The sequence below is a fragment of the Aplosporella prunicola genome (genome assembly GCF_010093885.1).
Source record: "Aplosporella prunicola CBS 121167 unplaced genomic scaffold K452scaffold_2, whole genome shotgun sequence".
Taxonomy (NCBI): domain Eukaryota; kingdom Fungi; phylum Ascomycota; class Dothideomycetes; order Botryosphaeriales; family Aplosporellaceae; genus Aplosporella; species Aplosporella prunicola.
The window spans coordinates 1,126,082-1,146,516 of NW_022983530.1; the positions used below are offsets into that span (position 1 = coordinate 1,126,082).

The following is a 20,435-nucleotide window of genomic DNA, read 5'->3' on the forward strand; positions in this document are numbered from 1 at the left end:
GAACTATTAAGTCAACGCGCGGAAGCGTAGGCTCGAGGATATGTAGGTTGATTCTACTTCAAGTGATAATGCTTAGGGCTGGAGTACTCCTTAGAAGTAAATGCAGTTGAAGCCCTAAAACAGTCTGATGATGTTACAGTGTTATCAAAGAATACTGTTGACCAACTAGGCAGAATACAAGAGTTGATTGTTATTCAAATAACGGGCGCCCCTACAGGATATGAGACAGGCGCCAAGCTACATTAGACAGTTTCCAGTCTTCCAACTCCTATATACGTGCCTTTTTGTAAGGGGAAAGGGAAGCTGTGGAAGAGCAAAGGTCCTGTGGGTAAAAGCGGAGAGTCGCGCTGGTCAAGTTACGAAAGTCGCTTTTGCACAGTTGTTGATGTTGTTACATGAGTGTTGTGAGTGCTCTGCATGCGCGCATTCAGTCAATCAGTGAGCAATTAGTTAGTGGGTTTATTAGCAGAGCGGAGGAAGTAGAGGTTGTTCTTGACGTCGCAGTGAGAAATCAGGCGGTTGTCTGCGATGCTGCGTAAATCTTCATTGAATAGAGAGACGCTCTTGGCCTGTAGTCGGTCAAGCGAGAGGACGTTGAACGGCTGGTTAGGAATGTGCAGAACGTTGCTGAAACTGATGCGAATGGTGTTGCCGTCCTGCAGTGAGCAAGTGAGTGAGACGCTGCCTCTGGCGACTGCGTGCTTGGTGCCGCCGAGGCCTGGTATAGGCATGGGAGTTGAGAGAGGCTTGTAGTGACTGTCGAAAGCGGACTTGGGCAAGCCAGTGAAGTGATCGTGAGCGACTGAGTTGACTACCCAGTGCTGCTTGGCGGGAGCGATCCTGCTGGCAGCGAGTTGCAGGTTTCTGATAGTTTTTACAATGTTGTCAATGCTGCTTTTAGTGCTGCTGTCAGTGTTAAGGTCGACGCATTCGACGTCAGTGCGCCGGGGTCTCCAATTGGTAGGGCGTTTCTTGGGGTGAAGGTAGTAGCAATAGACCTTGGAGTGACGTCCTCCACAGTGCTGGCAGCGGCGTCTGTCTTTATAACTGTCGGTCTGCTTGACGGGTTGTACTGCTGGGCGAGAGTCGAAGATGCGGCGAGCCTCGTTGAACGTTTGACTGAGGAGAGTATCGATATGAGGTACCTTTCCATCGCGCCAGTCCTTGCAGATGACGGTTACCCATATGGGCATGTCCTTGTCGATCTGATTAAGAAAGATTAAGCAGTAGAAGCGGTCATCAAGGTTGCAATTGATGTAGTCCATGGAAGCTTTGGCCTTGCGAAAAGCAGTGATGTATTCAGTAATGGAGGGGTAGTCGCTGCTGACGAGCATGATAAAATTGTTGATGATATCAACTCCGTGCGACAAGCCTTCGTCATCGAATCGAGTCTTTAGAGCGACCCAGAGGCTGAAAGGGTCATTGTAGTGGATGAATTTAGGCTGCAAATTAGTGCCGATCCTGGTCAGAATACTGTTGAAGGCGTAATGGCGCTCATCTTTAGAACCAGCGTTTTGTTCCTTGATCGTGTGCTCCAGGTCAAAAGCGCAATTGATCAGTGATGAGAACTTTCCACGTAGGCCAGTTGTCACGGCCCTTGAGATAAGGGATGCGGATATGAGGAAGGGCGAAGGTACGCTGGACAGGTGGCGGCACGCTCTGCTGCTGCTGTTGCTGGCCCTAATCCATGGTAGTGGCGTGGAGGCAGAAGAGAGTTGATTGTTGGTCGAGCAACGAGATAAGGCAGCGTAGCTGACTAAGTGAGTCTAGCTACATGAAGCAAGCGCTAAGCTACTGCGGGCAAGTGAGCTCTGCCTGCGCAACACATACAATTACGCCCGTCATCGTCAAGCGAAATTCACCGTCTAGATGGATACAAACAGTCCCTTTTAGTTAATTCTACTCTACGCTTGATGTTTTGTCTGCTCTACACCGAATACACGGAAGATACGTTTTAACAACAGTGTATTTTGTGCCTCATACCAAATACACTGTCGTATCAAACTCTGGAACAATCGTCAGCTTAGAGGGAATGACACAAGGGCTTACAGCAAGTCAACATAACAACAGTGCCTACATGCTGTTGAACAAAATATTCAGCAACCTGTGTCAAGGCGATGTTTTGAGCGTCGAAACAAAGCACAGATGCCATTTTTATTTAGTATATATTGAGCAAACGCCAAACCAAAGTTTAACAATAGCTCGAAGCGCATTAGCGCTTCAACAAGCTGCCTGGCTAGCTCAATCGGTAGAGCGTGAGACTCTTACTTCCCTTCCAAGGGCGATATCTCAAGGCTGCGGGTTCGACCCCCGCGTTGGGCTCAATTCCCATCCATATCTTTTTGCGTTTGTATTGGTTGTTGTTGAGTAATCGTAGCCCAAACGCGGCCCGATGAAGATTTTTTTTGGTGTTTTCGGATGTCCGAAGCAATGCCGAATGCACGGGCCCGGTCGGGCCGGCTTAGCGTCACAAGGTCCGCCCGTGCCGCCGCATCCGAGAGACTCATGAACCTTAACTGTTTAAGCATACCTAGCTAGCTCTTTCTCTGTTTTGTTGTTTATCGAGTTCTCTTGCCTGAGATGCAGATGAACTCGTTGGACTGACGTGCTTTGCGCTTTTCCGGTCAGTGCTCGTTCCGGCGGGCGGTGAATTGCGTCGTCACTCCCCGTTTGCGTCATCGCGGGGTCTCATGGAATCATGCCATAGCTTCATAAACACCAAAAGCTGTCTCCGCAAACCACCAACCCTTTCCAATACTCCATTGCAATTGTTGTCCAGATCTCTCGAAAAGCACCATGTCATTAGCGCCTAAATTCGCAGGCCAGAAGCTGGCGTCCGGCGTCCCGACTGTCCACACACTGGAGCTCTGTAAGCCACAGCACCGCACCGCACCGCCCACGAGCTCCGACAGCTACTAACTTACCATGCGTCCCGCTTACCAGACCTCGACTATGTCTGTCCCGTGAGTCACCCTCGTGCAGAACCCATGCCCTAACCAAACCAAACTAACCCGGACGCCGCAGTTCTCCAAGAAGATGTTCAACACGCTCTACGACTCGGTCCTCCCCACCATAAAGTCCAAGTACGCGTCGCAGCTGCAGATCATCTTCCGCCAGCAGATCCAGCCCTGGCACCCCTCCAGCACGCTCGTGCACGAGGCCGGCGCCGCCGTGCTGCGTCTCCGCCCCGACAAGTTCTACGACTTCAGCAAGGCGCTTTTTGACCAGCAGACCGAGTTCTTTGACGTCAGCGTCGTGAATGAGACCCGTAATCATACGTATAAGCGCCTTGCGAAGATCGCTGGCGCGGTTGGCGTCGACGAAAAGGACGTCTATGCCCTGCTGGAGATAGCGGACAAGCCGGGCAGTGATGGCGCGTTGAATACAGGGAACAAGGTCACGGATGATGTCAAGGTTATGGTTAAGGTGAGTGGTCGTCTTTGGGTCACACGGGTTTTTGGGGGAGCGGATGAGTCACTTTCGTGGCGCATACGAAGCTACTATTCATTTTTGGGGCAATGTTCTGATGACGCATATGCAGACGAATCGCCTCGTCGGAATCCATGTCACGCCTACCGTCGTGTTCAATGTAAGGAGGACCATTTCGTTTTTCCATGGTGGTACGGCTAACATCCGCACAGGGCGTCGTCGAAAACAGCATCTCCAGCAGTTTCACAAAGGAGCAGTGGGAAGAGTGGCTGCAGAAGAATATCGTCTAGAAAGCGACTAGGCTCTTTCCGAACTACTAACGCATTTATGACATCCCAATAGCTTGATAATGATAGCAAGACAAATATGACACATCACCTAGTTCGAGATATTGGTACTCAAAAGCTTGCTAAAGAACAAATAAGCTTCTCCCAGATACCATTGCTTAGCCAAGATTGCAACGCCAGTGTAGCAATAGATGTTAGCAACGTATAGCAAAGGCACATATTAGTCTCCCTTCTCGAGTCAGTTAATTGGTAACATCAGTCTCAGAATTGTGGCGGTGGATGGCGTCCATAAGCAACTTGTCCAGCTGCTCAATTGGTTCCTCATCAGGAAACATGTTCCGCAACAAAGAACCAAGACAACCAGCCAAGTCCTTGACTAAGCTAGGGAGATCTGCAGTCGTAAAGACACCGGATCCTGAATCCGGCAGGGAACCCCACGCGAGAAAATTGTCAGCCTTATCGAGATCTGTCAGCCTTCGGGAGATGTCTGCGGCTGAATATCTGACGTGGACAGCCACATTATGCAACCGGGTGTCTGCAGGAACACTTCCCAAAGGCAAATGGACGTCATTTATCGATTTATTGCGCTGGGCTCGCAGTGATGACTTACTCAAGGTTCGGCGACCTTGAAAACTGGGTTCACCGGCAGGTTCTTCGGTCGGAGGTGCGTGTTCATTATGCCTTAGCTCATTCATTTGCCAAATTTGGTTCTCGGGGATGATGTCAGATTGCGCTTTCCCAAGAATACCAGCGTGTGAGATGTCATTCGGCAATGAAGCAGAAACACTGCCAGCTGAGTACCGATCGATTTGGTCAGATGTCTCCGCGGGTCGGTCAACTGACGGTTCGTCTTCGAGTATTGAAGGCTGAGACTGGCGTTGTCTGGATTCCACTGGGCTACTGACGAGTGATGTATTACTGGTCACACTTGAAGGCCGCTTACTTGGTGACTCGTATGGATTATTCTCAACGACCGGAGAATGGAACAGTCGGACTCTGGATTGCACAGGATCTTGGATAACGTAGTTACTCCGACCGCTCCGCTGTACAGGCATTGGTCCCACGTTATCAACGACGTCCATAACCATTTCACGGAGCGTGCTTTGATGCTGACTGTCCGTCGATGATTGCACCTGAAAGCGGCTCCGGCCTGTAGGTCGAGGGCGATTTTGAGACGGCAGATGTTCAAACCAATTATCAGCTTCAGGGTTGAGTGGAGACTTGAATGGTTTGTTTATAGCACGCCTGGGCTGCTCCCTGCGAAGTGTCAAACGTTGCGAGCGTGGTGATTCTGGAATAGCTGAGAGCGGTGTCCCTTGGTCCTGTGCAAAGCCGTAGATTGGTCGAGTGGCAGAATGTTCCGGGGTCGGTAGTGTAAAGACACGATCTGATAGCAATGGTCGAGGAGTGGCTGGTGACTGAATAATTTCTGTTGAGCGCTCCCGCTGTAAATTTTGATGATGACTGTCATAGGCTGGTGAGGAAGCTCGTGAACTCGGCGGGTATTCTGAAGATTGAAACACTGGTCGATTCGTCCTGGGAGTCGAGTTCGTTTGTCCGTCTATACGGCCCTTGGAAGAAGTTGCTAGGAGTGAATTGCTTCTGGGTGAATCCTTATTTCTGACTCTTGCATTCATTTTTGCGATGGTGAATGGATTGGAAAGAGTTATGTCGTTCCGCACCATTTCCATTTCCATAGAATCTTCATTCTCCTGCTGAGGCAGACCAATGGCGCTATGCTCTGACTCATCATCATCAAACATGTTCGACTTCCAGGTCCGCCGACGCTTGGGTGGATGGCGTACATGATCAGCTTCCACTTCCTCATTGGGATGAACGTGCAATTGGTCTGGAATAGCAGACGTGGGTCCGGTTATTACCCTCACTTCTTGCTCGACAGGGTGCCTTGGCGGATCGAGTATGCTTTCCTCGGCCTGTTGCGGCGCAGGATTTGTTGGAGATGAGTCGTTATTTTCCGGATATACAACCTGCAGAAGCTCCTCAACAGCTTCCACAACTTTGGCGGCATCATCAAACATAACATCGTCTTTCGCCGGCTCGATATTTGGATCATAGCTGTCAGGAGGACATATGATGTTCATGCAAAGAAAGGGGTCTTTCACTCCTTCAAAGCTCGCACTTGACCTTTTCAACTTTTCCTTAAAGAGGGATGCAATTTGCTTGAACGTCCCACGCATAGTAGAGACTGGACGAGAATCGACGGAAATGAACTGTCCAAGGTTGCCAACTTTGGCAGCTTCTCCATTTGGCTTTGGCAGAAATGCTTCAATCCCAAAACCGCGAGACTCTAGGATGGACCACGTACACTGGTTTGCGCTGTTAATTCCTATGATTTTGTACGCTGCATCTTCGACACTGGCACCGGGCTTGGGAGCGTAAATAAAGTTGGCCTTGTCGGACTTTGACTTGAGAACCCTCAAAGAGAATCTAGTGGCTGGCCTAGCAAGGGCGTATGCTTGCATGAGGTGTTTTATATGTTTCAGGTATTTGGCCGAATGTTTCAGTGCATCTTGCTTGCGGACAGGCAAACCTTGGAAGAAATTTGCTGCTCGGACCGTGGTACCAACGGGATGGGACATTTTTTCTTGCCTGCTCATGATTTTAGCCTTGAAGGTTTCGAAAACATTCGCCAACACCGTCCTCGAAAATACTGACGACTCGATGTTCCCACTTCGCCCAATCTTCAACAAGGCTGCTACTGGCTCTCCTTCCGCTCTTACAGTTATGCTTAAGCTTCCACACATTTCAGCTAGGCTTGCCAAAGCCTCGCCGCGAAAGCCTAGGCACTTGCCACCAAGATCTTTCAGGTCGGAAAAGTCACGAATCTTGCTTGTACAGTATCGTCGGCAAACCATAGGTCTGTCTTCTGCAGGAATGCTGTGACCATTGTCCCTGACTTGAATGACATCAATGGTATTCGTGGAGATCTCGACAGAGATATTAGTTGCGCGTGCATCGAGAGAATTGTCAATGAGTTCTTTGACGACGGAAGAAGGATCGACGAGGACCTGAGTGGAGCCGATCTGACGGACGGCTGATGGGGGAAGAGCTGCAATCGGCATTCCTGGCAAAAGGTTGAAGCTTTCAAGGCCAGGAGCCTTTGATGATGGTTGCGAAAGAAGTCGCGTCGCGACTCGGAGGCAAGAAGGCAAAACGCGCCTTCTCGAAAGACGCGCCTGAGCACGTGCGCATGACATCAGAGGCAACCATGAAGGACTGGAACAACCCGTATTCTCATGAATTTTCTAACCTGAAATAACGTGAAATGAGTGGTACCGGCTGGATGAGCTAGTTATGGAGAATAATGAAGAAAAATTGAATGACAAAAAATTAATGAACTTATTCATCCCGAACAACGACAATCCTGTTGCATGCAAAGTTACTTGGATGCCTCAAAAAAAATTATGGAGATTGGGAAATACCAATTATACAATAACTAAGTGTGAAGCTGGGCGCGAGGAATTGGACGCCGCTTGTCCTCCTAAATTACTACTACCTATGGAGGTATATATGCTGCTATCTAAAAGAACACGTTTTCTCTTTAAGATCCTTATTCCCTTGCAGTGGATAAACGTGTGGTGTAAGGGGTAAGGCTGTAGTGTAACAACTAACTGTAATAAGGCTGAAAAAACGAGAGTTATAGGAGTGATCCTGGCTGACACTAAGAAATGCCGGACCACGGCAGTCGGCCAATTCATGCCCGCTGGCACCATCCTTAGATAACAACTCCCAAACCTAAAGCAAAATCTCGACGTGGCGGAAACCTGCCCACGCCTCATAACAGAAAGAACAGAAGGGGAGGAACAAGAGGAACAACCAAACACTCATCTCCTAACCCTCTGTCACGAACTTCTTGCGTTCGTTCTAGTGGCTTAGAACAACTGCAAAACATCCATATCTCGTTAGCTAACCATCCCACTATAACACCATCTTGCCACCAATGACTGGGCGCCTACCCAATGGAAGATGGGCGGATCTAGGCGTTGACGACGGGCGTGACAGCGACAAGCGGGCCATTCGCGTCAACGAGCTTGTTGTCCTCGATCTCGGCCTCATTGCCAGAGAGGTTGCCGTTACCGTCACCGTTGCCCTTGGCAGTGTTTTCTAGTACAGGAGTTAGTAGTTGACTGCGTATTGGTGTGGGAAAGAAGAAGCTGTGGGGAAAGACGTACCAGTGACGGAGCCAAGCGTAGAGCCGATGGGCGAACCGAGGGTGTTAAGATCAGTGGCCGAGGCCTTGGGGGCGGGAGCCGCAACGGCGAGGGAGGCGATGGCCAAGAAGAGGGTGCTGGAGAACTTCATCCTGAATAGTTGGTTGATTGGGTATAACGAGTGTCGGTGGGTGGGTTAAAAAAAAAAAAAAAAGGTTTGAAGCTGTGACGACGGATGCAGGTTGCTGAATTGATAGTGGGAAGGAAGGTAAGGCGTCAGGTGTCTTTTATAGATGAGTGTGCTACTTCTGCGGGATAGGCTAAGTTGGCATTGGTGGGGAAAGAGGGGAATAAAGAAATTGGACATACGTAGTATATGCGAGGCTTGACGCGCGTGGAGCTAGAGTGTTGTCTTGCGGGGGAAGATAGGCAAACACTCTGATCACTGTGGAAGCCTGAGGCTGTGCTGTCCGGCTGCAACGCCCGCGTGATCACCGTTCGTATGCTAAGGTTAAATGCTAAGGTTAGGGCCGCTGGCGCTATTACACGCTGATCTCCAGTGTTGGAATGACTGAAACCCAAGTAAAATCATCTGTAGTCTCTAATGGTCTTGTTAACAGCATGAATTTCGTTCTCTTGCCTGTGTCTTTCGAAATATGTTTGCTGTGCATGTCTGGAGTCCTCAGTGTTTGACTGCTGCGTCAATAGGTCGTCAAACGGGCTACGACTGCGTGAAACCGAAGAGGGCAATAGCGGCGCGGATAGCAATCAAAGCTAGTGAACCAACCGTTACTTTAAATTGCTCAGCATGCTATTCCGACGCCAGTTGTCAGGCCTCAATATGGACCAGAGAGTGATCAAGAGCATCAGAGCAGAATTACTTCACCTTCTCGATCCTTCCAGTACATTAGACGACAACGACAGAAGCTCCATTTTCCAGCGACACCGTGAGCAGAAAGTCGCGGAGAGATGTCCCAAAGGATGCGCCAGCGACTCGCGAAATTACCGAGCTGCGACTAGCTCTGGCGATCATCGCGGATCAGGCGCCGCTGGGGCACCGGCGCCTTCGCCATCAGGATGTGCTCCGTTGTTTGCGTCTCCGTATGTTGACGACATGTTGCTGTGTTAGTCAAGTTGAGCTCCTGTCGATCGAGCTTAGCCTTGTTTGAAATTAAGGGAGGCCCACAACTCATCCATCAGCCTATCAAGTCTGCAACTGTGTTGATGGAGATTTCACATGCGGCTCAAGAAACTGTTCGTTACATAGTTCATTGCCCTCGTTCAAATCAACCTCCCGCCGATCACGCCGAGGCGGCCCAGCAGGCGATTCAGCACGTAGCGGCAGCGGCAGCAGCATCAGCAGCAGGGTGAACACCACGAGGGTGACAAACGAGTCACAAGTGTTGCAACGATCTGAACACCTGTTCTCACACCTAAGAAGTCAATAAAAGTCAACACCACGTAACAGAATCGTGGATACTGACCACAGGTGGTTGCCAATTGCGTTGTCTAGTAGCTCACCTACCCTGAGATTGCCCAACTACCACTCCCCTAATGACACTGGCTGCTACGCAGTACCTTCCTCTCCACCCTCAATCAAGAACTCGATGTTGTAATACTCGCTCATAATCCGCGCGAGCAGTCCCCCCGCCGGCCCAGCCCCAAGCTCCAACACCTGCTCTGCAGCCAGCTCCAGCAACTCACTCGTAACAACAGCAGGTTCCGCGCTCTTCAGAAATTTCTCCCAAATGTTCTTATCCCGCGCCGCCGCCATGAAGATGTATCCCATTACAAACGGGAGCTGCGTCTCATTCTCAATATACTCCGGGCCATACAAACGGCGCAGTTTCTCCGCACACGCATCCTTGATACACCGTAGCAGCATCCAGCACATCCGGTGCATCCGGAAGTAATCGAATGCCAGCTCAATCCTCTCGCCTTGCAGAGTATTGCACAGCGCCTCTAGCAGCTCTGTTGGAGTGAGCTTTTGCAGTGCCTTCTGTAGAGCGCGCTTCTCTGCCGCGGACTTGGGTTTTGCGTCGCGTGTGAGGCCGAATATCTGGTCGCTACCGTGGCCGAGCACTTCGCCGTCATCGGAGACATCGTAGTCCATGTCCCATTTGGTGTTGGCGATGATCTTTGCGAGTTCTTCCTGTGTGAAGTCAGTGCGACCGGAGCCGTGACAGTAACGCTCTCTGAACATTTGCGCGACGGACGCTTGCTCCGTCAGGCCGCGCGAACCTTTCTTTGATGGCTGCAGGTTGGTAGGGCGCCTGTTTTGTGCAAAGGCAGTGGCTGAGTAGCCCATGCTTAGACAGAACCGCTTCAGGTACGCGTCCGTGTTCTTTGGGGTCCCGCCAAACATCTCGTCTTGCCCTTGTAGCATGTACACGAGTTCCATGTCTTTCCACTGCTTCTTGATAAGCTTCTCCTGCCACACGGCATTGTAGATATGTGCACTGTATATGATGGAACCCCATGAACTGGCGAAAACCACACCGGCCTCTTGAAAAAGAGATTTGAGGCTGAAGGAGTACAAACCACAGAACAAGGGGTGGTTCTTCATCAGCTTAAAAGGCTCAGTATTAGGTCGGCGCAGTCTTTGCGACTCTTTCGTGAATGGATCGGTCGTTACCCAGTCGTTAATTCGGGCAAGTATGTCGTGGAGACCTTGGTCGTTTGAAGGTGGCCAGTTTTCGATCCTAAGAGAAGCATGAAACTTGAAGTTCTGATTGAGCGAGCCTTGAATCAGTTGTGCAGTTTGCTGCAAGTCTTTAAAACCCCTCACTACGTCGTCTCTGAGCATGTAGTGTATGTCAAGGAAAATCTGTGCCGCGAACACGACCGCAAACGACATCTTTCGGGTTTTGAACAGAACACGCAATCCTCTGGTGAGCTCGTCCTGAGCCGGTATGGTGTTGGTATTCATACAAACAAGTGCAAATTCTGGAAGAAGTTCCATCAAGATGATCTTATCTTCTTGAAATTTCTGCCGAGAGCTCTTCTCATTTCGGTCGCTCGACGGATGGTATATGCCATAATGACCAGGCTTGTAGACAGGAATATATCCTGATCCGATGACGTCAAGGAAGGCATTCAAAAATAGGTAAGTCGAAAAGAGAATGGTATCAGCCGCGTCGTACATCTTGAAGTTCATGTCATCCTTTCGGCGCTCGCGGAACTGTGAGTCCTGTCCGTGTTGCTCGCATTGAACAAGATAGAAGACCTGGAGCATTCGATCAATACCTCCGTGCTTCTCGAATTGGTCCTTTACTTCTGCTTCAAGTCTTTGGGCGAAGTCAAGTGCGGTATTTGTAGTGATGGATGCCGCAACCAAGTCGTATCTCCCAGTCTTATAACCAGCCCATGCTTTTGATATGATGGTGCGAAGCTTGCTGTAGTCCTGAAGAAGTAAGTACAACGCCATGTAAGCTTCACCAGTATCCTGTGGTGTCTCGGCACTGTATTCGGGTTCTGTTTTCGGCGATGGTGGCATGTCAGGAGCCTGAAGGAAAGATTCGGATGGCTCCTCGATATGTAAGCCAGAGAACGCGTTTGTAAACTTATCGGTAGAAGCAGACGTGCTCTCTTCTGATGAGGACATGTGAGGACTCAGAATACTTTTAACGCGTTGGAGGACATCGACGAAATGGGAGTGACGTTTTTCAGATTCAGTGTCTCTGAAGTTCGACGAAAGATTTGGAGACAGCTGGTCAGCGAAGCTCTTGCGGATACAGATGGTACGACTAAGCACATCGATGATGTTGGGAGGGACTGTCCGAGCAGCTGGGTGCTCAGTACCGACGATATACTCAGCCAAGTCGGTGAAATCCTTGATGGATATGGTGTAGGGAGAGGAACCCGCTGGTCCCGAGGTTGGCTTCTTTTTCTTTTTTCTTGCTTTACCTTTCGGTCGTCCAGAGCCAGCACCGCCTTCCGGTGCCATCTCAGCAAGCCCGGAATATCCGCAATCCTTGGCGGTGGTTGCCAACCAGGAAGCTATGGCGTTAGTGTCATTCTTGTATTGCTGATAGCTACTTGCGAGAAAATCTGGCAGCATGATGTCTCGATGAGACGACCGGCGCCGCAAGTTGTTGATGTATTGGTGGTCAGTAGTATTTGTGAAGCAATGTTGATTGAGCTAAGATCGCGAAAGTGTGCGAACGCGAGAAGGCGTCGCGCTGTGTAAGCGTCGGCTAGCTACATGAGGCAAACGCTTGGCTACAAACGGTAAGGACCGTGCCCTGTACTACAAGTTACCAGGGTAGCCTGTAGGTTAGATATTGTTGTTCACGTACCCATATTAAGTTGTATGTTAAGTCGCTTTGAATTTTAAATAGTGCAACCGTACCTAGATGCTTCTATAGTTATTTTGAACACTCCCTACAGATCACTTCTTGCATAGACCTAGAGCTTGCGCTCGTAGCTAGTAGTACGGATTGAATACCTTTCAGTCTATGCAAACAGGAAAACGATTAATTTGTTACTAAAACCTATAGTTCTGGTGACGTTACGGGTATTCTTTAAGATTTTTCCTACCCAAACGCTCCTTGTACTTCTATTGGCCGAATTTTACTGAAATAACTAAACTTGTACGTGTACGGCAAGAGGTGAAGATGCTTACCACCTCCAAGTCAACCAAAAGTAAACTACAAGAACGACTGCTGCTACTCTTAACAGACTGTCCCTCAGTTCCGGCAAAAATAACCCGGGGCTCTTCTTGGGCTTGATCGGAGCCACGAATTGCACCTTCTTTTCCCGCGTTTCGGGCGGTGGCCCAAAATATCCCGCATAGTTTATCAACGGCACCCCAGAACCCGCCGATGGAAGACCGTAGCCGCCAGACGGACTGGGGTTGCGAGTGCGTGGTTTGGATGAACGCACTGAGAGGCTGCCCTTATGGTCGGCGGTAGTGGAAGAATTGGATGATGCTCCGTCTGAAGAGTCGCTGCGGGAAGTGTGGTGATGCGCTGTTGCTTTCTCATGTTCAGCGGAAGACATGCTTCTATTGCGGCTGAGAGGGAGGATGGTGTCGCTGCCGCTTTGCGTGGAAGATCTTGCCCTTCCTGCTAAAACACCCGCACGGATGATGAGAACCATGAGGCTGAGGCCGAACAGGGCCCCATATCTGATAAAAATACCCAGTTGATCTGGCATCAGACATAAGTGAGTTTGAATAGTCGGCTCAGCGGTGCCTGCCTTCGAAGAAATGGTGCTGCCATGTTCGTCTACTGGATTCCACATGCTGAGCATGACAAAGCCGGGCTTTCGGATGCCCATAGCCCACGACACGGACTTGACAGTAATCTCACGGATACCACCACCGGCAGAGGGGTAGCCCATGTGCATGACCTCACAGTAGTCGTGGTCGTCACCAGAGAAAGCGTATCTGACATTGCCAATCTTCTCGGTAATGTCCTTCGAAATCTCGCGAGTCAGAACGTTCTGGTATTGGTACCCTCCGCGCACTGCAATGGCGTTGCGCTCGTCGGGGTTAACGGGTTCAGACTGGCCTTTCGGCGGAGTCGCTGGCGGCCAATGTTCTCGTAGTGGGCCGCATGGTGTTCCCTCAGACCTGTACAATGGAACATGCGTGAGAAGGATTGTAGGAAACTCAGCGCCATCGGCCTCGGGAGCTGGCAAGGTAGCTTTAGCAAGGCCGTCCGTGCCCACGACTTTATGGCTGTACTTTGGTGCCGGAGACAGCCCCTTTTGGACCCTAAGTTCTCGTGCCACTGCTCGCTTCTTCTCTGCCTGTACGTTGTCCAGAAAGTCCTGTGTAGGGCGCCAGGTGACCTCCTCACCAGTGGCATGCCCTAACGCACTCAGAGAAACAGTGTCCACTGAGATGAAAGTATGGTTTGCGATGACGTCGACGCGGTTGCCATCACCGAAGTAGGCATTGAACCTTTTACGGATAGGTGTTCGGACACCAGCCGCAAAGCCGAGGTCGTGGTTTCCAGGGAGTCCTGCAAGTATCTTGCGGCCTTTTTGCCCTACCCGAGGTTGCATTCCTCCCTCGCCCCAGTGTCCAAAGAAGATCCGTCCAAAGCGGTCGTATTCCCGGAGCCAGAATTTGTCTCCGTAACCCTTCCACCTTTCTTCGCTGACATCTTTATCTGAGGTCCATTCGCGGCCGCCATCGAAGAGGTCTCCGAGGAATATCACGGTGTCTGGGTACAGTTCGGTATCGAGTAACGAAAAGGTGCGGCGAAGATACTGGTCGGTATAGGCGACGGTGAGGGTAGAGAGGGGCCATGGACGGCCGGGGTAGGTGTGTGGATCAACGAGTTGAGGGTCGGCGACGAAGGCGAGGCGATGCGGCGTGGCATCTTGAGGCTGCAGAAGAGATAAGCAATCACGGCGTACATGAAGCGCGACGTGATCATCCTGAGGTCGCGCTCATGTGGAGATCATACCCAGCTTTCCCAATTGCTCCACTCGCAGGCCTCTATGCTGTCCCGGAAGCTGGAGCGCTCTCCCCAATACAAGTAGAAGAGCCAGAAGACCGTCAACAGATTAGGTACGGAGAAGATGTGCCGAACGTTCCAGGATTTTCCCGACGGAGCATTTGGCGTATATACCCCAGCTTTTTCAAGGAGACGTTTCGCTGCCAGGATCGCATGCTGTTTCAGGCCGGGGCCCTCGTGGTAGTTTGTGCGTGACGACTTAGGATAGCCCCAGTCATCGTAGGAGGTCATGGTGCGGATGAAAGGAAATCAGGGCGCATCTTCCAGAGGTAGCGGCGGTAGTCGCAATATCTGGTCGATATTTGGTTGATGTTTCGGGGGGCCGATGCGGAAGCTATGCCCCCTGCCCGCTGCGAGCGGCGAGCGGCAGGGCGCGCCAGGGCCAGGTTCTCGGACCGCGTCAGCGCAGATCATACGGCCGCGCAACCGGATGCACAAACAGGATAGCATCCACCAAGATGTCTATACCTGCAGCACGTTAAGCGCCATTTGGTCAACATCTCAATGGGATTGTGACGTGTCAATCGCATGAAAATCGTTGCCAAGGACCTGGAAACTCCTTGTAGGTACCTCAACGACCACTGACAGACACCCTGGCCTTAAAAGTAAGACATCGAACAAACAAAACGTCCGAGGTCCGAAATTGAATTGGGCACAGTGTGAGGTTAGACAGAGCAGCAGGCTGGGTAACATCCTGCTAGCACTGTCTGATATGTGTTTAGTCTATAAACAACCATAACGGCGATAAACTGTCAAGACACGCACAAGATTCTTGGCCCAAAACTTGTCTCGAAACATTTTTGGACCGCTTATTGCGAAATACTCTACTCGATGCAATTATTATGGTCATCATATCTGCCACCATGATGCAACAAATATCAGCGCCTTCTAGTCCCTGAAGACCAGCTTGAACTTGAATGGCTGTTGGAACGCCGGATCGGAGACCACCACCTCCTCGCCATCTCCAACAAGCTCGACCAGCTTCTTCGTCAGGTTGGCTCTCGTCTGTTCCTCGAGACTGGGAGGGAACTGGTAGTACAGCGATTTCGCTTCCGTACGGATTGAGGGTTTTTTGAGCTGCCTATGACGAAGTTAGAATCCAGAAACAGATATTGACTATAGAACAGCTTACGCTTCTGGTCTCTCGGCCATGCCTTCCAGGAACTCTCCCAGCGTACACTTTGGAGAGACATCCAACTTTCTTGCCAGGTTTCCGCAGACGGGGCAATCGTCCTTCTTCTGATGCTCAAAGGTGTATGTGTAAACGCTGTCATCACCCGTATACATCATATAATTGCTGGTCTCCGGGATACCTAAGGGAGGATTGGTGTTGCTGGCGATCTTGAATGCTTCATTGCAGCAACTAGCAGCCACTATGGCGTTAGTGGAAGCAATGGCGGGAATGATGTTTTTGACAACGCCCTGGGTCATAGAGTAAGTCACTCCGGGGATGTTGAACTCCTTAGCACGAGACAGTGCTTTGTTGTAAAGCCACGTGATGTGCTCTGGATCATCGGTGTCAAGAGTGATATCTTTGCGCTCTTCTTCCCATGCAATGATGTGCGCCCACTCGATGCAGTGCTGCGGTTGGCGGGGAATAGTGGCAAGAGTGCACAGGGGAACTGCTGCCCTCGGTGCATGCATGTCGAGCTGACACTCAATGCAGGAAGTCATGGTAGGAAGGACGACTCTGGCCTGTCCCTTGAAGCCTGCAAACAACATTAAAACTAGTTCATTCACCAGCCATTATTGTTGCGCTTACCTTCGGTACCTCCGTCGATCAAAGGCTTCAGGGAATCTGGGCTATCCTCATCTACCATGCCAACGAGCATAGCATTTATCCATCGACGAGCTTCTATGCTGTCAAGGCCGCAGACGACCATGCCAAATTGCATGTAGTACTCTTCATCTTTGTCTTGAATCTTGCCGCAGTACGGGGTAATTTTAACGCCTTTTACACGCTTCTCAACGAACTGGGCTGCAACTTCCGCCTTTGGGCGTCCGACATCGCTGTGCCGGAAGAGGAATTGGCGGTTCAGATTGGAAACGTCGATAGTGTCTGCATGTGTGGTTAGAGCACGGAGATCATAACGATATTTGGTTTCTGAGAACCATGTGTGAGATGATCGTACCCATATCAATAACATGGATATCTTTGAATCCAGAAAGAGCGAGATTCTTAAGGATTTCACAGCCCAGTCCACCAGCACCGCTGTTGACTGTAAGCATCATGTGACTGCTCCTCCAAGGAAGTGGACATACATGACCCTAAAGAATGTCAGAACATCGGATTGGTAAAATTGAGAGGTGGAACGGCCTACAGGATCTTCATGTTTGCCAAAGTTTCAAGCGTCGTCATTCCAGGCTCCCAGTCCGGATCCGTAAAGGGACCCCGCCGGTTGAGGACGTTTTGGAGGTACCTCCTGTTGCCGTCAGCTAAGCTTTTTCTCGTTCGAACTCGTAAAGTCTTGCCATTTTGCCTCTGTTGGTGCTACTCCGTCGGCCATTTTCGATAATCGTAGGCTGTGATGCTTTTTGATTGCAGAGGGTTGTGATTTGGGGTTGACAGCTCGGAAGGAGCCTGGCACAGCTGGAGCCAATGACTTCAACGGGTCCTAATCGATAACTAGCCGAAACCAGAGTTTAACCGACTGGCGCCTAACCTTACTCTTCGTGTCTTCCCTCAGCACCGCGCTTCTGCAGCTCGACCGTTTCCCGCAGCTCGATGACAACGAAGGGCGACCATGGATGGAATGCTTACTGCCGTCAAGACGACCAAGATTCAGGTCGTTGAATCTGTCGAATCTCCGCCTGCAAATGAGCCAAGAAGTGCCCCGCCAAAAGCCGTGGCTTCTCCAGACCAATGCCTAACATTGATGCGGGACCAGCCGGACGTTCAAACTCTCGAGAACATTTTGCAGTACTTATGTGGAACGGTTGGGGAGACTGCTGGCTTCAACATCAAAGTGCCTGGACCGCTGTCAGCACAAATAATCAATACGCTTGTTAACACCATAATTCCTGACTACTGGGACTTTTGGGCGCAATCCTCTGGGCAGGATAGTGGTCGGCTAAAAAACGGGAAAGAGAGACTTCTCAATTGTTTGCGGAGTATTAGTGGGCTTGGTGCTCTTGTTACAAGGTTTAAAGCTCTCCTTGCAGAGGTTCAACAGGAACAACAACAGGCTTCAAAGTCTCACAATGCTCCGCAGCACCTCAAGAACCTTGTTGATGTCTTGCTTGAGCTACTAGATTGCGACACTCACTTCTTGTCAGAACGATGGGAAGAGATCGGGAAAATTAGGTCGTCCACTCAGCGTAACCTATTGTGGCGAGAAGCCATCTCGCTCACTGCATCTGGCAGGCTGGTGTCAACTGTCGCACAGTCAGAAGACTTACTGAAAAGCTCGACCATGCCTGTATCAGGGACATGGCTGGCGAATGGACCCAGCTATGCCAAATGGTTAGGGAAAGGAGTCTTCCAGACTTCCTGCTGTCAACAGGACACTGATGAGCCCATTTCGGCTGCTGCTCTCTTATTGGGCAAATCATTAAGTCTGGGATACACTGGTAGGCTGGGCCTAGTTTAAGACTTTGCTAAGATTCATGCTGAATATCGCAGAAAACGTTGTGGGGGAAGTTCTCTCGCAATTCTTGACAGCGGGCTCGAATTCAATGCAAACTCTTTTAACGTTGCTGGTGAAACTCCGCGCCCATGAGCAAAGGCAGTTTCTTTTATCGACGTTGGACTTCATCTCCAAGAAGTTCCTTAATGTCAATTCATCGCAGACCGAGGACCTTCGAAACACCCCAGGGACCATGACAGGTTGCATTGCTTTCTTGGTACAGATTGTATCAGGCAGTGATGTGTTGAAGGAAAGTTTGGTCAGCTGGCTTACTGGTATCGCGGGTGCTACGGGTTCTCCGGCATTGAGACGAGTTGCCATATCTGCCATACAAAATGATGAAGGTATCAAAAATGACTACTCCTCTCGTGGCAGATCAACTGACTGCCCTTGCAGCTAGAATTGTCAAAGCCATGGAAAGAAGCATGGAACAGTTTGGTGACGAACTTTATATCAAACACGCTCCTATTTTACAGCAGGAAGGTAAGTTTTTTGAGCAGGTCTCCTTATTCTTACACATTTCCGTGCTGATTTATCTCAGCATTGACTCAAGTTCTGCTACTGTCTTGCGGTTATGTCCACAGGTCACAGCCAATGTTTCTTTTCACCGTTGCAAGGTCAAGTATGCAAATGAAAGGCACTTCCAACCGCATCGGAGCTACCTCCCCACGGGCGCGCTTCCTCGGTATGGTAACAGCAATGGCAATCTCTGGACTTATCGACAAGCTTGAGAACAGATTAAAATTCGAGATTAGCGATGACGAGACGTTGGAAGCCAAATGGTATCAACAGTTGGTTCACGTGAATGATGGGCAAGGCTCTCTAGATGACATGCGGCGGTTATCAGAGCTTTTATCAGCCACTCTCCCAGATGACAGAAGTCGAGTATCATCTCTTTCCAAGTCACAGAACAAGAAGCTGTCGCCAGGCGTGATGGCAAAAGGTGGGAAGAAACCAAGCAAGGCACAAAACGCACCGATCACTGGCCCTAGGGTTATCGAAATTCTGGATGAATCGGATGACGATGATGACTTGGTGTCATATGCAAAACCTGACTCTGACCCTGAGGATGAGTCTGAAGATCCTACACTCATACAACGGAACAAGCCAACAGCACCGGTTTACATACGCGATCTCATAGCCGGCCTTCGTGACAACGAAAACTATGACCGGCACCAGTTAGCCTTGTCTTCTGCAGCTGGTTTGATCCGCCGTAAGGCGAATTTCGGAAAAGAGGTTATCGACCACATCGATGAGCTCGCTAGCGTCCTCCTAGGGTTGAACGACCAGTTTGAACTAGACAACTTCCAAGAGATGCGTCAACAAGCTCTTATAGTATTGCTTTTAGTCCGGCCCGACCAGGTTGGCCCATTGCTCATTAGAGCTTTCTACGGCGGGGATTACTCTCTCAGCCAGCGCATTGCAATTCTTACCAGTCTTGGCCTCGGCGCGCGAGAGATGGCAGGTTTCAGAGAGGACTCCGAAGCGGATGCAGAAACATCAAGCAGCTCTTTCCCTTCCAAGAAACTGCCTGAGAAGCTCCACAAGTTGTACGCTTCTGAGAGCTCACCTATCGATGAGGTCACGAATCATCTGAAGCGCACCATGATCACGCCGCTTGCGCTCGACGCAGCAGACCAGCTCAGCGGCCCCAATGCACTTAAGGTTCGGGCATTCTCTTCAAGGATGGAAGTCGAGAAAAAGCGAAAGAAACCTAGAGCCAACGAGCTCGCAAAGATCGTGGCGCAAAGCTTCTTTTTCCCAATGACTGGAGGTTGGTGGATACATGCAAAATCAATGTAAGCTCACTCTCACCAACTAAGTTTGGTAAATACCAGAGACTGATTAGTGTGTTTAGTGGGAGCGGTAATACGTTTTATTCCCCAATTCTTCTTCCCGTCTTTCTTAAAACCCTGGCCATCTTGCTTCATGCGTCAGGCCCATCAACACTGTCATTGCCGCAAATGACAACCGAGTATTGGGACTTGCTGCTTTCCCTGCGTGCGTCCGCTCTCAATGATGTCGCAATTTTGGAGGCGCTGCTGTTCTCGTTCCTGACGCTGCTAGACGTCAACGAGGACAAGCAAAGATTAGTGCAAGAGCACGCGAAGGAGCTCCTAGAAACACACGAGTGGGTCAAGCTTGTTTTCGAAAGGACAAGTGGTGGAGATGATGAAGGGGATCGGGTGAGATCGTTGGCTGCGGGCGTGCTAGTGCGATGCAGTGAAGTGGTGGAGAAGCACCAAAGGCTGTTAATGGGGGATATGATGGACTACTAGCCTACCGTTTAGGATATGTGGCCCGGAATATCTCAAATGTATTGGGTCTCGCGTGAGCCAAGGGGGAATGAATTTTCACACAGCTCCCAATTAAGTATTGTTTTTCCATATTCGTATGGTTGCATGCTTGCACGCTGGCCATGCCTCGAGCGGACGACGCTCTGATTGGCTG

At 50.3% G+C, this 20,435-nt stretch overlaps 7 protein-coding genes and 1 non-coding gene across 8 annotated transcripts; 3 read left to right on the forward strand and 5 right to left on the reverse strand.

The window, feature by feature from the left end:
• Nucleotides 1-446: 446 nt before the first annotated feature.
• K452DRAFT_294393 (uncharacterized protein) lies at nucleotides 447-2,152 on the reverse strand (the record flags this gene model as incomplete). Its single annotated transcript, XM_033541696.1, has 3 exons — nucleotides 447-1,680; nucleotides 1,984-2,006; nucleotides 2,078-2,152. 3 exons carry the CDS (start codon nucleotides 2,150-2,152, stop codon nucleotides 447-449), a joined length of 1,332 nt encoding a protein of 443 aa, XP_033402574.1.
• Nucleotides 2,153-2,230: 78 nt separating this feature from the next.
• K452DRAFT_t11 lies at nucleotides 2,231-2,322 on the forward strand. Its single transcript has one exon. It is a non-coding gene; the product is annotated as a tRNA-Lys (tRNA).
• A 272-nt stretch (nucleotides 2,323-2,594) lies between these two features.
• K452DRAFT_242019 (uncharacterized protein) lies at nucleotides 2,595-3,864 on the forward strand. The gene is made up of 5 exons (XM_033537842.1): nucleotides 2,595-2,869; nucleotides 2,944-2,963; nucleotides 3,025-3,426; nucleotides 3,542-3,589; nucleotides 3,642-3,864. Exons 1-5 carry the CDS (start codon nucleotides 2,797-2,799, stop codon nucleotides 3,717-3,719), a joined length of 621 nt encoding a protein of 206 aa, XP_033402575.1. The 5' UTR covers nucleotides 2,595-2,796; the 3' UTR covers nucleotides 3,720-3,864.
• Nucleotides 3,865-5,420: 1,556 nt separating this feature from the next.
• On the reverse strand, nucleotides 5,421-6,799 carry K452DRAFT_323924 (uncharacterized protein; the record flags this gene model as incomplete). Its single annotated transcript, XM_033544669.1, has 3 exons — nucleotides 5,421-5,450; nucleotides 5,702-6,326; nucleotides 6,393-6,799. The coding sequence occupies 3 exons, from the start codon at nucleotides 6,797-6,799 to the stop codon at nucleotides 5,421-5,423; spliced, it is 1,062 nt and encodes a 353-aa protein (XP_033402576.1).
• A 2,770-nt stretch (nucleotides 6,800-9,569) lies between these two features.
• K452DRAFT_242024 (uncharacterized protein) lies at nucleotides 9,570-11,948 on the reverse strand (the record flags this gene model as incomplete). The annotated part of the gene is made up of 1 exon (XM_033537843.1): nucleotides 9,570-11,948. A coding segment is annotated over one exon (2,379 nt), but the record flags the coding sequence as incomplete, so codon positions are not given.
• Nucleotides 11,949-12,353: 405 nt separating this feature from the next.
• Nucleotides 12,354-14,675, reverse strand: K452DRAFT_242026 (uncharacterized protein). Its single transcript, XM_033537844.1, has 2 exons — nucleotides 14,308-14,675; nucleotides 12,354-14,227 (listed from the first exon to the last, which is right to left on the reverse strand). Exons 1-2 carry the CDS (start codon nucleotides 14,587-14,589, stop codon nucleotides 12,509-12,511), a joined length of 2,001 nt encoding a protein of 666 aa, XP_033402578.1. The 5' UTR covers nucleotides 14,590-14,675; the 3' UTR covers nucleotides 12,354-12,508.
• Nucleotides 14,676-15,246: 571 nt separating this feature from the next.
• On the reverse strand, nucleotides 15,247-16,865 carry K452DRAFT_323927 (uncharacterized protein; the record flags this gene model as incomplete). The annotated part of the gene is made up of 6 exons (XM_033544670.1): nucleotides 15,247-15,439; nucleotides 15,491-16,067; nucleotides 16,121-16,417; nucleotides 16,491-16,570; nucleotides 16,680-16,781; nucleotides 16,831-16,865. The coding sequence occupies 6 exons, from the start codon at nucleotides 16,863-16,865 to the stop codon at nucleotides 15,247-15,249; spliced, it is 1,284 nt and encodes a 427-aa protein (XP_033402579.1).
• Nucleotides 16,866-17,087: 222 nt separating this feature from the next.
• On the forward strand, nucleotides 17,088-20,349 carry K452DRAFT_242030 (uncharacterized protein). The gene is made up of 5 exons (XM_033537845.1): nucleotides 17,088-17,928; nucleotides 17,981-18,328; nucleotides 18,381-18,467; nucleotides 18,526-19,783; nucleotides 19,843-20,349. Exons 1-5 carry the CDS (start codon nucleotides 17,103-17,105, stop codon nucleotides 20,261-20,263), a joined length of 2,940 nt encoding a protein of 979 aa, XP_033402580.1. The 5' UTR covers nucleotides 17,088-17,102; the 3' UTR covers nucleotides 20,264-20,349.
• Nucleotides 20,350-20,435: the final 86 nt, after the last annotated feature.